Source organism: Microtus ochrogaster, chromosome 19 (genome assembly GCF_000317375.1).
Source record: "Microtus ochrogaster isolate Prairie Vole_2 chromosome 19, MicOch1.0, whole genome shotgun sequence".
Classification (NCBI taxonomy): Eukaryota; Metazoa; Chordata; class Mammalia; order Rodentia; family Cricetidae; genus Microtus; species Microtus ochrogaster.
The window spans coordinates 41,682,357-41,704,411 of NC_022021.1; the positions used below are offsets into that span (position 1 = coordinate 41,682,357).

The following is a 22,055-nucleotide window of genomic DNA, read 5'->3' on the forward strand; positions in this document are numbered from 1 at the left end:
CAGACCCAAAAAGATGAATATGGGATGTACTCACTCATAATTGGTTTCTAGCCATAAATAAGGGTCACGGAGTCTACAATTGGCGAACCTAAAGAAGCTAAGTAAGAAGGTGAACCCAAACTCTTTTTTATGAGGCTACAGATACCCTGAGAGTTTATTTTTAAGGAACATTGAGTGTCAGGTTTCCTTATCTTAGAGAACCCCCTAATGGAGAATCCTGTGTCCTGCACCATGAAGCCACAGACAGCCTATGGTTAAATGCTCAAGACTACATACGGGCAAGCCTTTTTACTGGGCATGGTGGCACATGCCTATATAATTCCAGCACACTGCAAAAATAGGTTTGAGAATCAAGAGTACTAGGCTAGCAGTGATTTAATTAATGCAGTTTCTGTGTAGTTATTTCAGGGTTGAGTGGCTGGGAACAAGCAAGCAGCCCCCTACAACAGGTCTATGTACTGGTGTCCAAAGAGCCATCATAGCACAGTGACAGGGGAGGCTGTAAATCTTCAGCTGTTGACAAAGGACTTCAGGGCTAAGGGCTCATCAGTAAGTGGCTTATTTCGATTATAGAATGTCTCTTGTCCCAAAACACCGTAGTATTTTCTTTAGAAGGAAAACTTAAGCAAATGGCATTGAGTCATTTTTTTTTCTCTTGATAGAAGACGCTTTTCTGACTCTAAGAGCAAGCCTCTTTGAAAGCTGGCGTGCCTGTGAGGGGACCAGGATCTGTGCAGTGATTTTAACAACTAGGACTGAAGGCATGAGGGAAACAGATAACTGAGGCTGGAGGGAACCAGGGCTGGCGTGTCAGGGGACCTTTGCGTGTGGCTGTGGTATGCCACCGGCTCATTGCCAACCAGGGGTGCCATGTCAGGAGACCTTTGCGTGTGGCTGCGGTATGCCGCCGGCTCATTGCCTGAGGAACACAAGGCTGGGAGGGAGGTACAACACATGAACATCACTTTCCTTTGAACCTGGACTTTGCTTGTCCTGTCTGAGATACTAACAGTGGCACTGGTGGCAACTAAAGTCTCTTCCTTAGAACAACCTTCATCATGGATGGCATGCCGTCTTTGGTTAAGAACTTGGTAAAATCTCAAACATCTTTGAAGGCTAACATGCATTTCACTTCCCTCTATATGACAGCTGGGCCTCGCTTTGTGTATCCATTAGTCCCAAGGATGGCGATAAGACAGCCATGGGAAAGATGTTTGCTAAACTTGGTGCAGCGTTCACAGAGCTCATTCCTCTGTTGTGTGTTTCCCGGGCTTTCTAAGAAAACCTGGAGTTTTGTGATGGAGCAGCTGTGCGTACGGACGTCACTGGTGCTAACCAACCACCCGCCACACGTGGGTCTGAGTTTCCGCTGAGTATTGGATTCTGCAATGGCACACTTGGCTTTCCTGGAAAGGGTTGGTCCTGCGTGCGCCCACACTGGCGTTGGTCAATCACAGCTCTTTTCTCTTCATTCCTGGAAGTGGAGAAACAGGGAATGTTCCTTATTCTCAATAATAGTTTTGTTTTTTTAAGGATAGCACTGAATTTATTTGTTGTTTGAAGAGTCGCACTGTTTAAATAGAACTGTATTGGGAAACCAGAAATCTTGTTCTTAGGTCTCGACTCTGTCCCTAAGTAGGCGAGACAAGTTGGGTGGGTTTAATGTTGTTCATCTATGACATGAAGAAATATGAAAAGCAAACATGTTTGGCTTTATTCCAAATTGTATAATTCAGTGTTACCCACTCAGACTTGGAGAGTATAGACATGTGTGTTCCTATAATAATCACTGTCTAATTTGTTTTTAAAATCTTATTTTTGTGTGTATGGGTGTTTTGCCTGCATGTATATCTGTGGACCACATGCATGCCTGGTGCCTTGAAGGTTGGAAGAGGTAGCTGATCCCTGAAACTGGAGTTACAAATGGCTTTGAGCTGCCACGTGTGTGCTGGGAACCCAGCCTGAGTCCTCTGACAGAGCAACAAGTGCTCCTAATTGTTACGCTATCTCTCCAGCTCCTCCTTGTGTAATTTTTAACAATAAATGCCATTGATCAATTCTTTTAGGTCCATGTCTCATACAAAACATGTTTCTTCATCTCTGAATTCAGCTTTTCTATTCAAGTCCTATCAACTTTTATTTGGTACAACCTGAACATTTATTCTTCTCTCCAACATTTCTTGCATTTTCCAAGATCATTTGGTGAGGAAATATTTTCAAGCAGTGTACAATGAATCCCTGTTTGGGGTTATAACAACTCAGTTGTCAATAAGAATTATTTGCTGTGCTAATATCGATGTGGGAAATAAGGGGATGTGCTGTTTAAAAATATCACATGAGACTTTCTCAGAATGAAGAAATTGAGTGGTTTCTCACGTCAGTAGAAATCAGTGATGAGGTGAATATTTCACTCCCAGCAAATGATGCAATCTCTGGACACAGGGAGAGAAGCAATAGCTTTGGTATCCAAGCTGTAGAAATAGTGTATTCATCATAATGAAAGACATTATATAACAAAGGGGAAACTTGGTCATATTTATTGAAAATGTGAATAAATTAACAGATTATGCTTCCTTAAAGTCCATCAAAAAGATCCTTCATACAATCTCTGCAGTGGTGATCTAAGTATTGCATGAGGGTCAGAGGCTCATTACTTACTAAATAAATATATGATGGTATCCTTGAGACACGAATCCTAAAGACAGCCTTCCGAGCAACGTTGTGACATCTGAACAGTGAACTTAAAAATGATGTTTCATGTTTTTACCCAACAGAAATACTGTCTTTATTTCACAGGTAAATAAATGAGGACAAAGCTAGAAGCATTTGTATTGAGGCAGTAATGTATAAAACACGATCTACTCATGTGAGAAAATTATTCACGAAATAAAAAGCAGTATACATTTTAGTATAAAAGTTGAAAAAGATCAAATGCTCTGATCAGGGCCATCAAACCTTATATTAAAATTAATTGAAAAACTGTCCTACTCTTAAACATATTAACAAAACATGTATATTCTGTATACATAATACATAACTCCCCTGTAGTTGAGCACTAAGAGCCAAGGCCATTTTGCTTTGGGGCCACTGGGGTTGAATCCAGAGATGAGCCTTGCTCTGAAACCTTTCCATGACAGTTCACTAGTGTCTTCCCTTGGAATCCTTACTGAATTTGTTTATTGTATGTCCCCGGCTCTGCGATGGCACAGCCTTCAACATGGTAGGATGAAGTTCCCTCCCAGATTATAAATTTGAGACTTTTTACCAGAACTCGTATTTTCGTGAGTTGGGATTGTAAGCGTCAGTTTTCAGAGGCTGGTGCCACTGTCATTTCAGAGAAGGCTTTGATTCTGTGAATGGAATGTTTCTAGTGCTCAGGTCCCTGAGAGCCCTGTGAAAACGCAAGGGCCAGGGCATGGCGCACTGCCGACCTCGGTATCTCATTCAACACATTTGATGACTAGGAAAATGGGGAGCTGCTGACATGGCTCAGCAGAGGGAGACATTTGATGTGAAAGCCTTGGCACCCTGGGAGTGACCCTCAGAATCACAACATACCTTACAAAGTTGAGGTCTGTCTTCCACTTCCACTCTGTGGCACGCTTGCCCCCCCCCCCAACATAACACAGCATATGTGCGTGCGTATGTACATACATGCTAATTTTGTTTCCACTATTACAAAGGGGGGTGTTACTGTAAGACACCATAAAATGAGCAGTTTTCCTAGAGTTGGCCAAGCTACTGCATATATTGGAAACACATTGTTTGTAGTATTAATCATTGTACATCCAGTGTCCCTATTTCCTTAAACGTGCTACGGCTTCTTATCTTTAGGACTTGTTTTCAACAAGCACTTCAAGGCCCAGCACGAGCTGTGCCTCCTCCCCATAAGCTTTATACATTGCTTTTCTGCTGGTTCCCTAGGCCGGTGCCAAACTGGGGCTCGACTGGGTAGCTCTTTTGGCTTTCGCCATCTTCGGGTCTCTCCAGGGACTGGGGTGTTCTCTAGTCCGTCATTGGGCAAAGTGCTAATTCATTCCAGATCTGAGCTGGAAAATGACTCCTTGAGAAAACACGCCCCAAAGCCCTGGCGCTGGCCTCCCCAGTGTTTCCCACATTGTAATCAGATAATGAACTGTGTTGCTCCTTGTTTCTCTTGGCATCCGAGAGTCTTTTGACTTGGGCATCAGGCTGGTTTAGCCCTCTGCAATCAGAGCATAATGAAGCCAACAGTCGTCTTCAGTAGCTACTTATGGAAGCCACGAGTGCTCAGTGGGGGAACACTGGTGTTGGTGTGACTGTTGCTGAAGTTCAATTGCATCTTCTCTCTTTCTCTTCAGCTGGGAAGTTGTCAATTCCAAGCCAGATGAAAGACCAAGACTGAGCCACTGCATTGCAGAATCATGGATGAATTTTGGCCTGTTTCTTCAAGAAATGTCTCTTTTCAAACAGCAGAGCCCTGGCAAGGCAAGTTTTGGAATCCTCAATGTAGCGTGGGAATGAATGAGGTGACCTGTTTTGCTGGTAAAGATGCGAATTTGAAACAACGGAAGCATAGGAGTTGGCTTCAACAAGACTCAGATGTGGTCACATGTGAAACTCTTGAGCATTTATAGGGATTGACTTAGCTCATTACTAGAAGGAATTATGATTGGGCTGTGCCATTCTTAAAACCAAAAGGGAATGGAAAGAATTGTCATTAAGAACGTTGGTTATCATCTGTCCTCTAGTTTTGAAATCAAAGGCAGTTGAGATAAGCATGTAGTCCTTCCAGGGTTTCCAAGGTAATTGAAGCTCATTCGCAACCTAAAGCTATAGTAGAGATCCTGGTTCGCTTTATTTTCAGGAAACTTGCTGAATGTGGTAGATCACAGCAACTCCAACACTTTGGTAGTAGGAGGATCATGAACTCAGGGTCAGCCTGGGTTACCCTACAAGATCCCCATCCTGAAATAACAAAAGAGAGAAAGAATGAAGAACCAAACAAGCTTTGGCAAAGACGTTCATTCTGGTTATACAACTGGATAAGGTTTTGTTGTTGTTGTTTTTTCTGATTAAGATAAAAACTCACTCAGGGAAGAGTCTCACGTGATGAAAGGGATTGCAGAGTGAAGGGCACAATTGAAGAATGCGACCTGTGGCTTTTCTGGGGAGGGGCAGTACCATCACCAGACCTTGCTGGTTCCAGTGCTTCTTTCAAGATTGAATTATCCACCAGATCTTCGCCGTATTAAGTAATAGAACAGCCCATGGGAACATGTGTGCATATTGAGCTGGCAGTACTGTATCTGTAAGGATTTCTTTAACAGCGAACACTCAGTGTAGAATTGACACATGCGAGGGCCTTGGTAGATTGTAGTGCTTAGTTTGCTGTGGAGGTTTCTGCCCTGCCTGGTTCCCACAGTCATTCAGTCCCAAAGAAATCACACAGAGATCTACATTAACTATAAACTGATTGGTCCATTAGCTGAGGCTTCATATTTACTAATTCTTATAACTTACATTAGCCCATAGTTCTTGTATGAGTTAGCCACATGGCTCAGTACTTTTTTCAGTGAGGCAGTCACATCTTGCTTCTTCTGTGGCTGGGTCAGGACTGCAGAGAAATGGGTTTCCTCCTTCCCAGAATTCTTCTGTTCTCATCCACCCACCTCTACTTCCTGTCTGGTTGTCCCACCTATACTTCCTGCCTGGCTACTGGCCAATCAGTGTTTATTTAAAATATAATTGACAGAATACAATTGTTCCACACCATTAGTTGACCAACATGACATGATCATATATATTTTGAGAATATTCTAAACTTAAGACATCTGCTTTGGATTATATTAACGTGCCCCAAGGCCATTAGTTAAGGGTGATGATGCAACAGGATACAGGTGATGACAAATCCTTTCTCAAAGCCAGCTTCTGGGTCCATGACTATATCATTATGACCTTATTTCTTCCTTCGTCTTTGGACATTGCTTCATTTCTAGAATTTCATTTTCTTTCAAGGACCCATACTTTTTTTAAATTAGGTCCTTAATTTTGTTCCATGTGTTCACCTACAATTTATTAGCCAAATGGAATGAAATACTTGTTATCTTGAAATTGAGTCCTTATTCTTTTTCTTAATCTTAATATTTCAGAGATATGTATTTCTTCCTAGTTTTGAAAACTCACCCCAGTGAATTTGCTTGGCACTTTAATTCAGTACTTAAATTTAAAACAATGCATAAAAATGAGATGGTTTATGATCTTTTAAAAAAGATCATATTTTTCTATCTTGATGTTTCTTGTGTGAGTTAGGATAGTTCTCTATAAATTCTAAAATTTCTCAAGACAGCCAAAGATTTTGTGTTTTGCTTTGTGATTGACAGAGAGGGGGGAAAGAATTAGATATCACTACAGAAGTTCCTGTTCACTTGCATTTAGCTCTGCGGTAACCTAGATGTAGGTGGATACAGTTAGGAAGGATAACATGTTCACAGATTTGTGCCAGAGGTTTTCCAGCAGAAAAAATGACGTCAGAATCATATAGCTACACCTATAGCATGCTTTGGCCTGTCTGTGGATCTTAATGGTTTTACAGTAGTAGTCAAAGTACAGATTTACTTATGAGGCTTAGCAAAGTTGTTCCTGGGGACATGTTACTATTTGAGTCTCTTGCACCTGGCAGCAATACATCAACAGGCCCGAGTAAGGGAACTTGCCATTGTTAGTGCCAGAATTAGCTCCTCTGCCTGCAAATTGTTTGTTATGAAGTGTTAAAATGCCTCTGTAAGGTTTCTAAGTACAAAGGGGGCTGTTCAAGAAACATGCAGGATATATAATGAAACATGTATAGATATATATCATGCATGTATTCTACAGTGTCTTGAAATAATTGTCCCATGCTATTTCTGTTACTTCTAGTTTTGTCTCCTGGTCTGCAGTGTGTGCACATTTTTTACAATCTTGGGAAGTTACATTCCTGGGGTCATACTCAGCTACCTACTGTGTAAGTATTGTAGTAAAGTATAGTGTACTTTGCTAATTTGTGGGACACATACGACATCATTGGTGCTAATCAGATCTTCTGTAGTTTGGAAGAGAATAGGTTTGCTCTGAATTATCAAACAAATCAGAATTGTCACCTAATTCCTGGTATTTTTTGTTTCTAGAGACATTTATATATAAACAGTTGGGAGAACAGATGTAAAATGCAGAATCATAAGAATAATGTTAAATTATATCATTGAATGCATAACTAGGCAATATGCTCCAGGCTGCACATAGTCCTGCACTTTTGCCTTCTTACATTTTCTCTGGCACCATGGATAAAATCACAATGAGATACCAGGTAGCTATGCCAGAAACATCAAATATTAGCGATGGTATAGGACAACCTGACTTCTTGCTTGTTAGTGGTAGGTTGGTAGAATGGTGCAATCATCTCAGAAAACTGTATGGCTGGCTACCCCAGAGTTAAGTATTACCCAAGAGAGACAGCTGGATATATCTCCTCAAATACTCACACACACATGTTCATTGCAGGCTTGTTGTTGGTAGCACAAAGGAATATAGTTCATATAATAAGCCTTCCAGAGACACAGATAAACCGTGTGTGTGATCCCAGCGCTGAACACTGATACATGCAATACTGTGGATAAATTTCAAAGTAATTAGACTGAATCGGAGAAGCCAGAGCATGCACTATACAGTTGTATTTGCATATAACCCCAGAACATTCAAAATAAAGACTAGTGAAGAAGTAGACCCACAGTTGCTGGGATGGGTTGGGTGGGGTCAGGTCAGGTAGAGGCGAAAGGCGGAAAGGGAGGATTAATGAAGACATGAGAATACGTGCCCGCACTAAACTGTTCACTGTCTCGATTGTTTCAGGGACTCTTAGTTGTTTACATGTCAAAACTTACCAAATTGTGTACTATATGTGTAGTCTGTTATATATGAATTAAAACCCTAAAAAGATCTTCAGATTAAATATTCTGCTTTTCCTAAAATACATGAAGATCTGGTGCTGTTACCTCTGGGCCAGGCAGTACCTCTCTCTGCTAACCTCACAGTTCCTTTCTCACGCTGGCTTCCGAGTTTCACTGGGCTCTAAGGCTAACTGAGTAAGAGATGACATTGCCCAACAACAAAAAAACAAACACTGAAAATAGAGTGCAGCCAGTGTGGCCTCTTCCTTCCTTGTGTGTTCCTAATGCATGGCACAGCTAGCATCTGGCTGCAGCCCAAACTCAGTCTTCAGAGAGAACTCATGGACTTGATCTGCATGATGTAGGGAAAAGTGAGAAAAGTTCTGGACAGGAGAACTAGGAGCAAGACATTCCTACCTGGTTTGTGCTGAGTTCAAATACAAGCCCAGCAACCTCATGGGACACCTTCCCAGTATTACTGAAAACAAGCTAACAATAGGAACTTATTTCCTTGTGGTAAATGGCAATAGTAAATAAAGGTACAATGCCAGTTGAGAGCTTAAATTTTCAAGGTAGACAATTAAGAGAAAAAAAATCAACCTAATACCAAAGTTTAAAAACAATATCTGTGAATGTGGTGTGTGTGTGTGTGTGTGTGTGTGTGTGTGTTTAGTAAAATGTCTTTTCATCATAGAGTAATAATAGAAAACTTACCTGATGGAGGGGTTACCCTAAGAACAAAGTTGCTATTTTCCCCATGAATTAAGCAGTATCTTGTAAAACACTAAAATGTCAGCATTCGAAACAAACCCTTTACCCATGTGATTTTCTTCTTTATATTTCAGTACTGTTCGCTTTCTTGTGTCCACTGTTTAAATGTAATGATATTGGACAAAAAATCTACAGCAAAATCAAGTCCATTCTATTGAAACTAGATTTTGGAATCGGAGAATATATTACCCAGAAGAAACGTGAGCGATCTGGTAGGTACAGCTTGATTTTAGTTCTCTGAGTGAAATGAGACCTTTCTTCAATGGTGCCGGAAAAGTCAGCCCACCAAAGTATAACCTGTGTAGTTTTCCTTTATATAGGATTTATTCTTTTCTCAAACGTACAGTTAAGTAAATTTAAACTATGCATTGTGCATGTTCCTAGTGGCCAAGAGGGCATGGAAAGGTTTTGAGAGTCAGAGGCTGGGGGCACCACTGCAGGACAGTAGCCCCAGTCAGGAACCCAGTTAAACAGAGACCCAAGAAACACACTGGACTGTGCCTGTCAGTGTTCAGTCCTGGAAGGCAGAAGGGCTCATGAGTTCCCACCCTTCTCTGAGGAGTGATTGACAGCTAGCAGCAGCTGCAGGAAGGGTGTCACTTTCTGGGTAGTGTAGCACTGATAAGTTGCCTGTGTTTCAGTATATAACTCCCCTTCCCTACCCCGTGCTCATGCAGGCAGCCCTGCATAAATTCGCGTCACATGCAATGATGGCAAGAAAGGAGGAAGGAGACACGTGGGGAAGAAGGGCTTCAGTAGGAAGATGGGGAGGAGACAGGGTGACAAACGTGAAGGGTTGAAGTCCACTGCACACAAATATGAAGCTGTCAACGGACAAAAGCATAAATAGATCTCAGAGCACGCTGCAGAGCACACACATTGGCAGGGGAAGGAGAAAGGGCTTCAACAGCTCTGTTTTGTTACTTGTGATGCACTTTGTTTTAATTTGGGTTGGATTATTGAAAATGTAAGGGGTAAGGGTAAGTGTGGGTGCCATGTAAGAGCAGACTGAATTAACAAGGGAAAGAAAAGGGGGCGGTTCCAGTGTGATTTAAAAAATTAAATATATCATATAAGATTATCATCCATCTATCTATCTATCTATCTATCTATCTATCTATCTATCTATCTATCTATCTATCTATCTATCTATCTATCATCTGTGGCTTTAGAGTTTCTCAGACTATAGTATGCAGCAGAATGACCTGAAGAAGCATGCAGCATATAGAGTATGGACCCCACCACAAAGGAAGTCTAGGATAGTGGCCAAGAGCTTATATTGGCCCCAAGTCCCCAGAGCTGCTGCTGCTGGCTGGTGCTATAAGAACATAGATGTCCACCATTTCCCCTGGAAAGCAATTGTTTGCAAATATGTGAAGTTCTTCAGTACAGACAATTATAGGGAAGGGCTAGAAGGTATGGTTGGATATGAGAAGAATATATATTAAAATAAATGCACTATATCCTGAGTTTAGGAGGAAACTAAATGCTTCCTTTTTTCCCCCTCAACAGCAACAGATAAAGAAAAAAGTCCCAAGGATGACAGCGAATTAGACTTTTCAGCTCTTTGTCCTAAGGTATTTTTGGTCAATTTGTGTCTGTGTGGTTTGGCCATTTATTTACAGAAAGTACAATGATTTCTAATAGACTTATATATAACTTGGGTTATCCTGATTATCAAGATGGTTGGATAATCTCAAAGGAAGAAGTGCTCATTCTTTATTTTAAAATTTAGTGGGTTAACACGGACTCTTTAAAGGGTCTTCGTGAGTTTGAAATGTGCCACGGCTATTTCTCTTGACACAGATTAGCCTCACCGTTGCTGCCAAAGAGTTATCTGTGTCTGACACAGACGTGTCCGAAGTATCTTGGACTGATAATGGGACCTTCAACCTTTCAGAAGGGTACACTCCACAGACAGACACTTCTGATGGTAAGCTGATGTGCCCGGGTTCTCTTACTTTTATTGGTATTGAATAAATGTAACGGTACTCCAATTCTGTCAGCCACCTAATGGGTAAATAAAATGTGGAGTATTTGCACAATGGAATGTTGCTTGGATTTAAAAGTGACTGAAGTACTGATACTTGCTATAGCATGTGTGAACCTTGAAAACACTGTGACATAGTTCCTGTTCCATGATCATATGTATCTTCTTTGGCTTAAGATAGTTACCATATGGGCTGGGGAGATGGCTCAGATGTTAAGAGCCCTGGCTGCTCTTCCAGAGGTCCTGAGTTCAATTTCCAGCAACCACATGGTGACTCACAACCATTTGTAATGAGATCTGGCTGCTCTTCCAGAGGTCCTGAGTTCAATTTCCAGCAACCACATGGTGGCTTACAATCATCTATAATGAGACCTGGTGCCCTCTTCAGGCCTGCATGGATAAATGCAGACAGAACACTGTATACATAATAAATAAATCTTTTATATATATATATATATATATATATATATATATATTTACCATCTTCAGGAAGGATGCAATTATTATGATGAACACTATATTAGTTACTTTACCCATTGCTGTGACAAAGACCCGATCGATGAAAGCAACTCAGAAAAGCCTGGATTTGGGCTTAGAGCTTAGGCACAAAGCTCAGCAAGGTAGGAAAGCATGGTGGCAAGTGCTCTAGCTGCAGTGGTGAGAACATGAAGCTGATGGTCACATTGCATCTGCAGTCTGGAAGCAGGTATCAATGCATCCTGGTGCTCACCTTGCCTCCTCATTTTCTCGCCTTTTTTTTTTTCTTTTGATATTTTATTTAAAATTTTTTATGTGTGACATGATCTCAGATAGCCTAGGCTTACTTTGTGACTGAGGCCTTGAGCCTTGATCCTCTGTCTGTACTTAGTGCTTAGGGGTTACAGGTGTGCTCTACACTGCTTGGCTTTGGAATTCATATATATATATTTTTTTTTATTAAGAAAGAAAAAAAAATTTCCGCCTCCTCCCAGCCTCCCTCTCCTCCCACTCTCCCCCCCCTAACTTCCCCCCCTCCTAACCTCCCCCCCCAGTCTCGTGGACTTAGTTCTTGAGATGTTGCAGACCACAATCAGGGTGGGTTTTCCCTCCCTGTTAAACCTCTCTGGAAACATCTTCATGGACATGCCCAGAGGTGTGTCTCCTAGGTAATTTCAAGTCCAATCAAACACCAAAACTTTAGTTAAAGCCCAGAGCTAATATTAGGCAAAGTTTATTATACATTATTTCTTGCAATAGAAAACCCAAAGGTACAGGAAGGACTTATAGTGTTTGTCTTCTTGCCAAGATATACTGCCATAGAGTCAGCAGGGGTCCAATATGTAGGTTAAAATGATTCTGGTACACCGAGGATGCTGGGTGAACGTGAAGTTGCTCAGAGGCCTCAGGTCAAGTCATTTTAGACAACTCTTACTTGAGATGTCTTGTGGCACTTATGCGTGAATCTCTGTTACACATTTTACAGACCTTGACCGGCCCAGTGAGGAGGTTTTCTCTCGAGATCTTTCAGATTTTCCATCTCTGGAAAATGGCGCGGGAACAAACGATGAAGACGAGTTGAGCCTTGGCTTCCCCGCCGAGCTCAAGAGAAGAAAGCAACAACTGGACGGTGGGCACAGACCAAGCAAAGGCGGCCAGTCGGCAGCTGGCCTTTCTCTTCCTCTCAACAGTGACCAAGCCCTTCACTTGATGAGCAACCTGGCTGGCGATGTCCTCACAGCGGCAATGACTGCTGCCATCAAAGACCAGCTCGAGGGGGCCCAGCAGGCTCGTGCTCAGGCCGCACCCACTATAGGAGAGGACACAGACACCGAGGACGGTGATGACTTTGAACTACTTGACCAGGCAGAGCTGGATCAACTTGAGAGTGAACTGGGACTCACACAAGACCAAGACGCAGAAGCACAGCACAGTAAGAAGTCTACGGGCTTCCTTTCAAATCTCCTTGGCGGCCATTAACCTGGGAATCAGCTTGCAGCAAAGCACAGACGAACCACCCAAAAATTTCAGACAAGCAGGGAAAACAAACAAACAAACAAAAAAAAAGGAAAACAATTGTATTGTAAGCTTTAATTACTTCAGATTTTTTTTTGTTTTCTTTTCCTTTCTGTAGTGAGTTGGATATGTATCAGCTGATGATAGACTGACATTTCTGATAGCTATTTTTATGTAATAAGCATGGAAATGAACTTTATAGTATATGAACTATATAGTATATATACATACTGTGGTGTCATAAGTGAAGAGGGGTTGTTTTTAAAGAGAAGAGGAAAAACCCACCCAAACCCACCCAACTTCAGATAGTTCTATAAGTATTCTTCATTATCATTTTCAAGCATGCCGAGATTTATCACAACTTGCTGAAAAGTAACAATTGTGAACAAATGTTGTATCACCTCCCGTATTGCTTATACTTGGAAGTAGTTTTTCAAACCTCTTTAGATTTTAATGAAAAAAAAAGGAGAAATTATCAAAATGTTTGTAGTTTGAAGGGCTTGGGAAATGCTATCAAAATGAATTTTCTAGGAAAAACCTTAAAAATAAGTCCTACCTATCTGCTGAACTATGTCCGTGTTATTTCTGCAGCTGTAGACAGAGGCTTACTGGTAAAGTGCCGTTCTCCACGACGGCCACATCTAACCTTGCAAGGGGTGTATCGACCCACAGGAAGCAAGCAGCTATGAATCCTAGAACGATGCTCTGGTTTTGTTCCTTTTTGTCATGTTTGCAATGGGGCAGATGTAAGAGCAGATCTCTTTCACACACTCAGATGCAAGTAAAACCTGATGTTTTTGTCTTGTGTTTGGCCTTCTAAGATTGTGAAACGAGCTGCTGGTGCGTCCTGTGAGAGATGTGGCCGTTCGTGATGAGAACAACTGTTTTTCTTTTCAGTTTGCAAGCATAGAGGAGAGAAACTTGCTTGAATTTTAAAGTTTATTTCTTGTCACTGCAGTCTAAATATGTAATCTGTTTCTTACTGAGAAGCTAGAATATATTTTTTCTTTAAAATTTTTGATCATCTTTACATATTCAAATTTGACTTACAGTGGAAACCAAGATAGTTGTTTTTGTGAAACGATCTTTTAGTACTGGGGGACCATGTCAGCAACTATCTTAAATCTTCAGTTAGAGCTGGCATTTCTACACAGACACACATGAGCCTTAGCAGGGAAGGGTTATCTAAGACTTTAGAAAGCTGTGTTCTCTTTTGGTTTCATCCCTTTTATTTCTAAAGATTACTTACAAGCAACTTGAAATTTTAATGTACCATCTCTTATTTATTTTTTCTTTGTGAGGTATTAAAATATCTATCTATCTATCTATCTATCTATCTATCTATCTATCTATCTATCTATCTATCTATCTATCTATCTATCTATCTATCTCTATTGCCAAATGTAAGAGGGAGAGAAGTTACTGAAGACTTTGAAGGCTTGCTTTTTTTGATTGACGTTCTATGCTTATGTCATTAGTGCCTCACGACTGTGTTCGGTGTCCTTTATTCATACAAAGTGAGCCTGTGCCTTCATTATCTTGCCCGTTTTGGTACCAGTATAAATTTGTGTTTGGAAACCTTGGAACTGTGTGTGTCTGCGAAGACTATATCTGAATTCTATTCAATACATTTGTTGGATGTGAAGAAAAATACAGCCACATATTTATAAAATAGTTGTTACCAGTGCTTCTTTCTATGTGTTCGTTTTTTTTTTATTTAAAAAATACCCTTAGTCGTCACATTAATAAAACAACAAAGGTCACCCAGTGTCTTCACTAAAGAACAAACAAGAATTTTAATGGTCAGCCATGGAAGAACGCGTGTGAAGTCACTCGCTATGCTTACAAGATAAGCTAAAAAAATGCTGAATCATGATAGTTTGGACAAAAAGAAATCCAATCTAAAATATTACTAGATACAAAGTAAATGTTGTAGGGGAAAATAGTCCCTGTCTAGGGGGAGTGCCAGAGGGGTGCACGGTAAGTCTCCTGCATTTCAGCATGACCTGTTCCAGAATCTGTGATCATCCATTTACACAGGACAGAAAGAAAACTCCACTCAGACTTGTCGAATGTAGGATGTTGAGGTGTTTGTGTGCTTTCTGTGGGAACAGTGCTTCTACTTTTAGGCTATCGTAGCGAATAAACTCCAAGAGTGAACCAGCCCAGCTGGGAACTGCATATGTGTTGCCGTGAGAACGTAGACAAACTGTAGTATTTTCTCAGTATGCCAACAGCTGGATCAGGAAAGGCGTGTAAGGTCTGGGTGGAAAGTCATTAAAATCTGAACTACTTTAATTGCTGAGGAGTTACAGAAAAAGTTTTCTCATTTCCTAGAGAAAAGGCTGTGCAATGGGAACAGCACACATGGGCCATATATTTTGGTAAGAATCAATGAAGCACTGCTTAAGAAGTCTGAGGTGGAAGGTTAGTCGGGGCCTGCGTGTTGTCCTTCTAAATCACTTCTGTGTTTACCACACTACAAGTCTTCTAAAAGGATGACATTTCATTTTAGAATATGGAGAAAGCAAACTTTTATAAAAGTTTTATAGTTAGCAGATATCCTCCTATTTAGGAATTATGTAGAGACTTGTTGCAGGAAGGCTCTTTTTATGTTGCCCAAGTTGGCCTTGAACTCATGGCAGTCTTACTGACTCAACCTTGTGAGTGCCGAAATTAAGGCATTTATTTAAATATGCATACTTATTTAAATAAGCACAACTTTCTCCTTTTTGAAAACTGCTAAATGTTAGCATGCTGCTGTTTTTCGGTTAGAAGTAAGTACAAATTCAAGAAAAATTATTTCAATGTTTCTGACTGTAATTGTGTCAGCTTTATCAGTTGCAGGAAATTACCCTGAAACTCTGAGTAAACTGTTGTCACGGATCATGGAAGTCCCAGGGCTGTTCCAGTGTCTCAGTGCATATGGTCCCTCCATTTTTGCTGCAACATTTGGGTTAGAATGTGTTGTAGAAAGATGTCCTTAGAGCCTAACAGTCTCCAGAGGAGGGATTGGGATGGGTCATCAGATTGTTACCAGAGATCTTAGTCACTTCCTCCTGAGCCTTCCAGCCAGGCCAGCAATACATCAGTACATCACACCCTAACTGTATGTGGCTCATGAGGTGTTAGCCAGTACAGAGTGTAGAAGGTTAACTGAAGGGGGGACTCTCTGCAGGTTGGAAAAGTCAACATGGTAGCAGAACTGAGACTTTCCAGTGGTGTGGCTTGTAGTGTTTTTTTCTCTTTACTCTTTTGGTGTTTTGGGGGCCTGCCGCCCAGCTCCCAAATAAATCATACACAGAGGCTTATTATTACTTATAAATGCCTGCCCTTAGCTTGGCTTATTTCTAGCCAGCTTTTCTCAATTTAAATTATCCCAGCTACCTTTTGCCTCTGGGCTTTTCCCAGTCTCTTACTTCTGTAAATCTTACTCTTACTCCATGGTTGGCTGGGTGACTGGGTGGCTGACCCCTGACGTTTTCCTCCCGTTGTTCTCTTGTTCCTCCTCTTCCTCATTTCTCTTATTTATCCTCTCTGCCTGCCAATCCCGCCTGTCTTTGCTCCTGCCTTGCTGTTGACCATTCAGCTCTTCATTAGGACCCTTTGGTGTTTTAGACAGACAAAGAATCACAGCCTCACAGAGTTAAACAAATACAGCGTCACAAAAGCCACACACCTTAAACTAATATTCCCCAATGGTGTCTGCTTTTGGCTCACCCACACTCCTCTAAGTAACTCCTCCCATGCTCCATAACTAAACCCAATAGACTAGCTAGTTGGCCAGGCTAGACTTGAGCAGAATCGTACTTTGCTCTGCCATCAGTTCCTGTCTGGAGTAATTAGACATTTGTTTGCATGTCTCCAGAAAATGTCAGCACATCTGGTTCTGATGTTGGTATTATGGCCCTAAGACACAAAGTCCAAGTCTTATGATTATCTTCAATCTACAGTCTCTTAGCCTTTCACAAAGGCACAGTTCCAGAAACAGCTACTTAAAAGACTTTTAAGGGGGATCAACATGGTATAAAACCAAGATACTGATTTTTTTTCTGCTTACATATTATCTAAACCATCATTTTAGATCTTTTTTTGTGTGTGTGTGTTTGTTTTTGTTTTTGTTTTTTGAGACAGGGTTTCTCTGTGGAGCCTGTTTTGGAACTTGTTCTGTAGACCAGGCTGTCCTCAAACTCACAGATATCCATCTGTCTCTGCCTCCCGAGTGCTGGGATTAAAGGTGTGCACCACCACTGCCTGGCAGCCATCATTTTATAGCTTAAAGACAACTTTAACTAACTACCTGTTCACAAGAAAACTGCGGAATTCACTTAATGGGTCCAGCACTTTAATGGCCTTATAGTTCAATAAATGCCTATGAAAAAAGTGGATGGAAAGTATTATAAAGGTGTGTATTACGTCACTGTCTCCGTGGACCATGTGTAAGGGTCTCCACTCATTATTTGTAAGGGTTCTAATGTTACAGACTGTGGGACTCCAGTAAGGTTGACCTAACCACTTTGTAACTGTTTCCCACCTAGATAAAATAAAGATAAAACAGTACCCCCTCACAGGATGCTGTAGGAATTGTCCCTTAAAGGCAGAATTGACCAACTAGAACCCACATGGCAAATCCATGGTGCTATCTGTTTACATATGGGCTGTACACTAAAAATAATTTTAACTCTTTGAGACAGGGTCTCCTCCTTTAGCTCAGGCAGGCCTTGAACTCATCGGCCTGCCTCAGCTTCCTAAGTGTTGAGATTTTAGGCATGGACCATCATGTCCACTTCTATTTTAGATTCTTGAGTCTGTAAAAAAACTTTTATTAGAGCATAGCTGTGTTTATCTGTTGACTGAGTTTTCTATCCTGCCCGGTTCCCACAGTTGTTAAGTCTCAAAGAAATAACACAGAGTTCTACATTAGTTATAAACTGAATAGCCTAGTAGCTCAGACTTCTTATTTACTCTTATAACTTATATGTCTAAGCTAGCCACGGGCTTGGTACCTTATTCAGCGAGGCAGTTACATCTTGCTTGCTCTGTGGCTGGGTCAGGACTGCATACCAAGCTTTCCTCCTCCCAGAATTCTCCTGTCCTCATTGACCCACCTCTACTTCCTGTCTGGTTGTCCCACCTATACTTCCTGCCTGGCTATGTGCCAATCAGCGTTTATTTTAAATATAATTGATAGAATACAGACCACTGCCCCACACCACTTCCCCCTCTTTTTTTTTTTAAAAAAAAAGAACTCTGAATTTAATATCCTTTGTTTAGCTTTTCTCCTGACCATTAGCCATAAAAACTTGTAACCAACATCCTAAACAAAGAAAAATATCCTAGTCCATTTTGGGGGAATGTGGGTGTAGTTTTCCAGGCTACTTCCTGCTGGTTGGGGACCTAAAGAAAATTTAGAATTGTGATTAAGTCCTGACTGGAGTATCCTGTGAGTCTTGATCATCTCAGGCAGCATCTTGAATCTGTTCTGGATGTAGAACTCAGACATCTGGGTCATCCGTTCCTACCGGAGATATCTCAGGTGGTCTTCCTTGATCAAACCTCATTTTTCTTAACTCAGAATGAATCCACAGCCTCTCATTTTCTATGTAAACTAACGCAAAACCTCTTCTTTAAAGTAACATATCTTTTGACTTCAATTTTGAAGTCACGGTATCTTCAAAATACCTATCTTGGATTAACTCAGCAGTGTTTATAAATAAATATCTTTTAGCAGCTGTTGCTCCTTCCTCAGCATTCACACAATTCAAAGAAAGCATAAAACATACAGTATCCAGACTCTGTGTATTTTTCATCTTTACATGGCTTTATTTTAACCTCTATTTTTTTTCTTTTTTTCTTTAAATTTTTGGCTTTTTGAGATAGGTTCTCTGTGTATCTTTGGCTGTCCTGGAACTCACTCTGTAGACCAGGCTGTCCTTGAACTCACAGAGATCATCCTGCTTCTGCCTCCCAAGTTCTGGGATTAAAGGCATGTGCCACCACACCTTGAACTTGCAGAGGTCTGCCTGCCTCGTCGTCCAAGTGTTGGGATTAAAGGTGTGTGCCACCACACCCAACTACTCTTTTGGTTTATTTTAAGGACTTTATTCTTTTTCTTTTCTCTCCCAAGCCTACCATAGATTTTTAACACACTGTAAAACCTTTAGAGGTTTTCTTTGCCTTTGAATCTCTCTTTACTGTATGTCTCTCTTTTTCTGACCATGTGAGTCTTTAATTTGCTAAGCAGTATGGAGAGGATTAAAGCCATGGCTTTGACGGCTATATCCAGCCCATTCCTTAGCTTTCTGAGATTCTAGCCTCATGGCTGAGGTACCAGCAAACCACAATCAAATGTTCTGTAGCTGGATCTCCTGCCTGAAAGAGTCAGAGTTTGCGGTGGCAGCACGGCCCAGAAAGCTGGCATTTTAAAATGGCATGGCTTTTTTCCTGCTATGGCTGAAAACCAAAAAACATGCAGTCAAGCCTTTCATCAACACCATTTAAGTATTTCGTGCAGGGCCTCTTAAAAGAGCTGCAAGGTTTTACAGCTAAAGCTGAGTCAGGAAACCTCTTTTAAAAGAGAGCACTTGCCTGGAGCAAGCAGAGCCCACCTGAGAAAGTGCTGCTATCAGTAAGCCATGCTTAACTCTATTCTTTTTTGTCTAGAATTACTTCCCAAACTCTCTCAGGCTTTATGTGGATGCAGTTGCCCCATGTTGGACACCAATTGTAGGGAGGGGCCTGCTTGTTCATTCAGGCCACCCATGCGAAATAACCACACAGAAACTGTATTCATTAAAACACTGCTTGGCCCATTATCTCTAGTTTCTTATTGGCTAATTCTTGTATCTTAATTTAACCCATTTCTGTTCATTTGTATATTGCCACGTGGCAGTAGCTTACCAGAAAAGATTCTAACTGGCGTCTGTCTGAGGCGGAGGATCCATGGCTTCTCCTTGACTCTGCTTTCTTCCTCCCAGAATTCAGTTCCATCTTCTCTGCTACCTAAGTTCTGGCCTATCAGGCCAAGGCAGTTTCTTTATTCATTAACCAATACAAGCAACATATAGAAAGAAGGATCGCCTACACCACTTATCCACCTAGATATTATGATCGGTTGCTTTTATTTTATTGCAGCAAACCCAAAAGGCCTGAATAAAGACTAGACAAGACCACAAGCCTAACCTTTTTACTGCCTGTTCCTTTATGAGCAATACCATAACCTTTGATCTAAGAAATAGGAAACACTATAGTAATAATATCCTCCATCTCCATTCAGAATGGAACAAGCATCCCATGGGCTAGCACAAAACAGGACACATCAAGTTGAGGCAGAACCAAGTTCCTCTCCTTGCACTGAGGCGGAACCAGGTAATCCAGCACAGGGAACAAGTTACTAAAAGTCACCTAAGAGCCAGGGAGAAGCCTTACTAAGAGATCAAGCTACAGGATTGTCACACACGTGCAGAGGATCTAGGTCGGTCCCATGCAGGCTTCCTGACTATTGGCCCAGCATCCATGAGCTCTTGCTCAGGTCAGCTGTCTCTGTGGGTTTCCCCCATCATGGCTCCCCTGGCTGGTACAATCCCTCCTCCCCTTCTTCTGCAAGACTCTCAGAGTTCAGCACAGTGCTTGCAAGACCCTACGTGTACGAGAAGACTTAGTCTATTTCCTGTTGCTATAACAGAACTCCTGAGGCTGGGAAGTTTATAAATAAATATGTTTAGTTCTCAGTCCCAGAGGTCCAGGAGTAGGGAGGTGGTATCTACGAACTGCTGCTGATGGCTAAAATGATTCTCCACAAGTGGAGGAAAAGGAGAGGTGAAGGGGGATGTGTGTGGAAGATGGGTACCACATGGTGATGGGGGAGGCTCTCCAGCTTTCCACTGGCAACTCTTCTAGCAAACAATCTACTCCCAATTTCTTGACAAAAACACTAATCCACTCATGAAGGTGAAGTTCTCATGACTCAATTACCTCTTAAATGTCCCACTGACTCCCAACACTGTGACACCGAGGAACACTGTTTTAACACACAAATCATTAAGGGACACACCGTATCTAAATGATAGCAAGCAAATTAAGAACATCCTGATAAGGAGTGGTAAATAAATTCAGGTCCCATTGCTAGCATAGGAAAAGCCACATTGACTACAAAGCTTATTCTCTGACCTTCACTACAAAATTTAATGGAAGTAGCAACGCTGTTTAAAGAGGCAAAGTCCATTGAGCAGCCAGGGGGTGGCGTCACACACCTTTAATCCCAGGACTCAACCTCGAGAGTCAATCTGTCTAAAAAGAGGAAGTGTGACTCCATCTCTCGGGAGTCACACGCCTTTAATTCCATCTTTAATTCCATCACTAGGGAGGTGGAGGCAGGAGTGATATGGGGGGGGGGGGAATCTAAGGTAGGAGAAGAGGAACTCATTGCAGTCTGTAGTCATATTGAGAACAGGATCGCCCCTTTGTCTGAACCTTGGTAGAGGTCAGAACTCTCTAGTGACTTGATTGCTTTGCTTTTCTGATCTTCATCTTGAACCCAAATATCTGTCTCTGGGTTTTTATTATTCGTGCTCCACCATATATATGAGGTTATATAGACATATAGACATATATAAAATATATATACATAAAATGGGGCGATTCCCAAACTGGCATGAATGGTGGCTGTTATACCCCAGGGATCTCCAAGGACGGAGCCTAAAAACGTCTAACGATATATGTATGTATGTATGTATGTATGTATGTATGTATGTATGTATGTATGTATGTATGTATATGTATCTTTAGCTTTTGCTTTTAGATACTGAAATAGTACTTCGATCATTAAAAGCAATTTCAAACAGTTTTACTTTTTGCATGGCTCCTTGGATTTAAATTTTCACACGTTGCTCGGGTTATATTTCTGTGTGACAGTGGCTAGCCTGTGCTTTTGGCACCCAGTAGGGAAAACTTTTCATGCAAGAGTTCGCCCTCGCTCTTTGCTGCAGAGGCGGAGGCTTGGGTCTGGACTCCAGGGCCAGGAGGCTCCGGAAGCCCCACGCCGTCGCCACGTTTGAGCTCCCGTTCCAGAAGCGCAGGAGACAATCCGGAGGGAACACACCAAGCGAGAGCCGCTGAGACCTCGCGGAGCCCAGAGCAGAGCCCACGCCCTCCTCCCTCTCCCACAGCTGTCACTTTACCCACGTCACAGCACAACCACGTCACCGCTAACCAGCGCTCCTCACAAAGACGCGGCAGCGGCCTCCGGAAAACGCCTCTGATTGACAGGGCGGACCGAGCACTAGAAACGAAGTGTCCCCTCTTCCGGGGCGTGTCTAGGGAAAGAGGCGGGACTTTCTGCCCAGCCGAGTGTACTTTAGCGGGCTGGCCGGATGTTCCCCCAGTGAGATTCCGGAAGC

At 41.8% G+C, this 22,055-nt stretch overlaps 1 protein-coding gene across 2 annotated transcripts in view; it reads left to right on the forward strand.

Annotated features, from left to right (window-relative positions):
* The window catches only part of Retreg1 (reticulophagy regulator 1), a 131,259-nt gene extending 117,029 nt beyond the window's left edge, over nt 1–14,230 (forward strand). For both annotated transcript variants that reach the window (XM_005356655.3, XM_013349762.2), the window contains 6 exons: nt 4,341–4,467; nt 6,898–6,982; nt 8,750–8,887; nt 10,188–10,252; nt 10,482–10,608; nt 12,128–14,230. In XM_005356655.3, the coding sequence (XP_005356712.1) occupies nt 4,341–4,467; nt 6,898–6,982; nt 8,750–8,887; nt 10,188–10,252; nt 10,482–10,608; nt 12,128–12,621 (1,036 nt within the window). In that variant the 3' untranslated portion in view covers nt 12,622–14,230. The remainder of the gene's footprint in view (nt 1–4,340; nt 4,468–6,897; nt 6,983–8,749; nt 8,888–10,187; nt 10,253–10,481; nt 10,609–12,127) is intronic.
* Nucleotides 14,231–22,055: the final 7,825 nt, after the last annotated feature.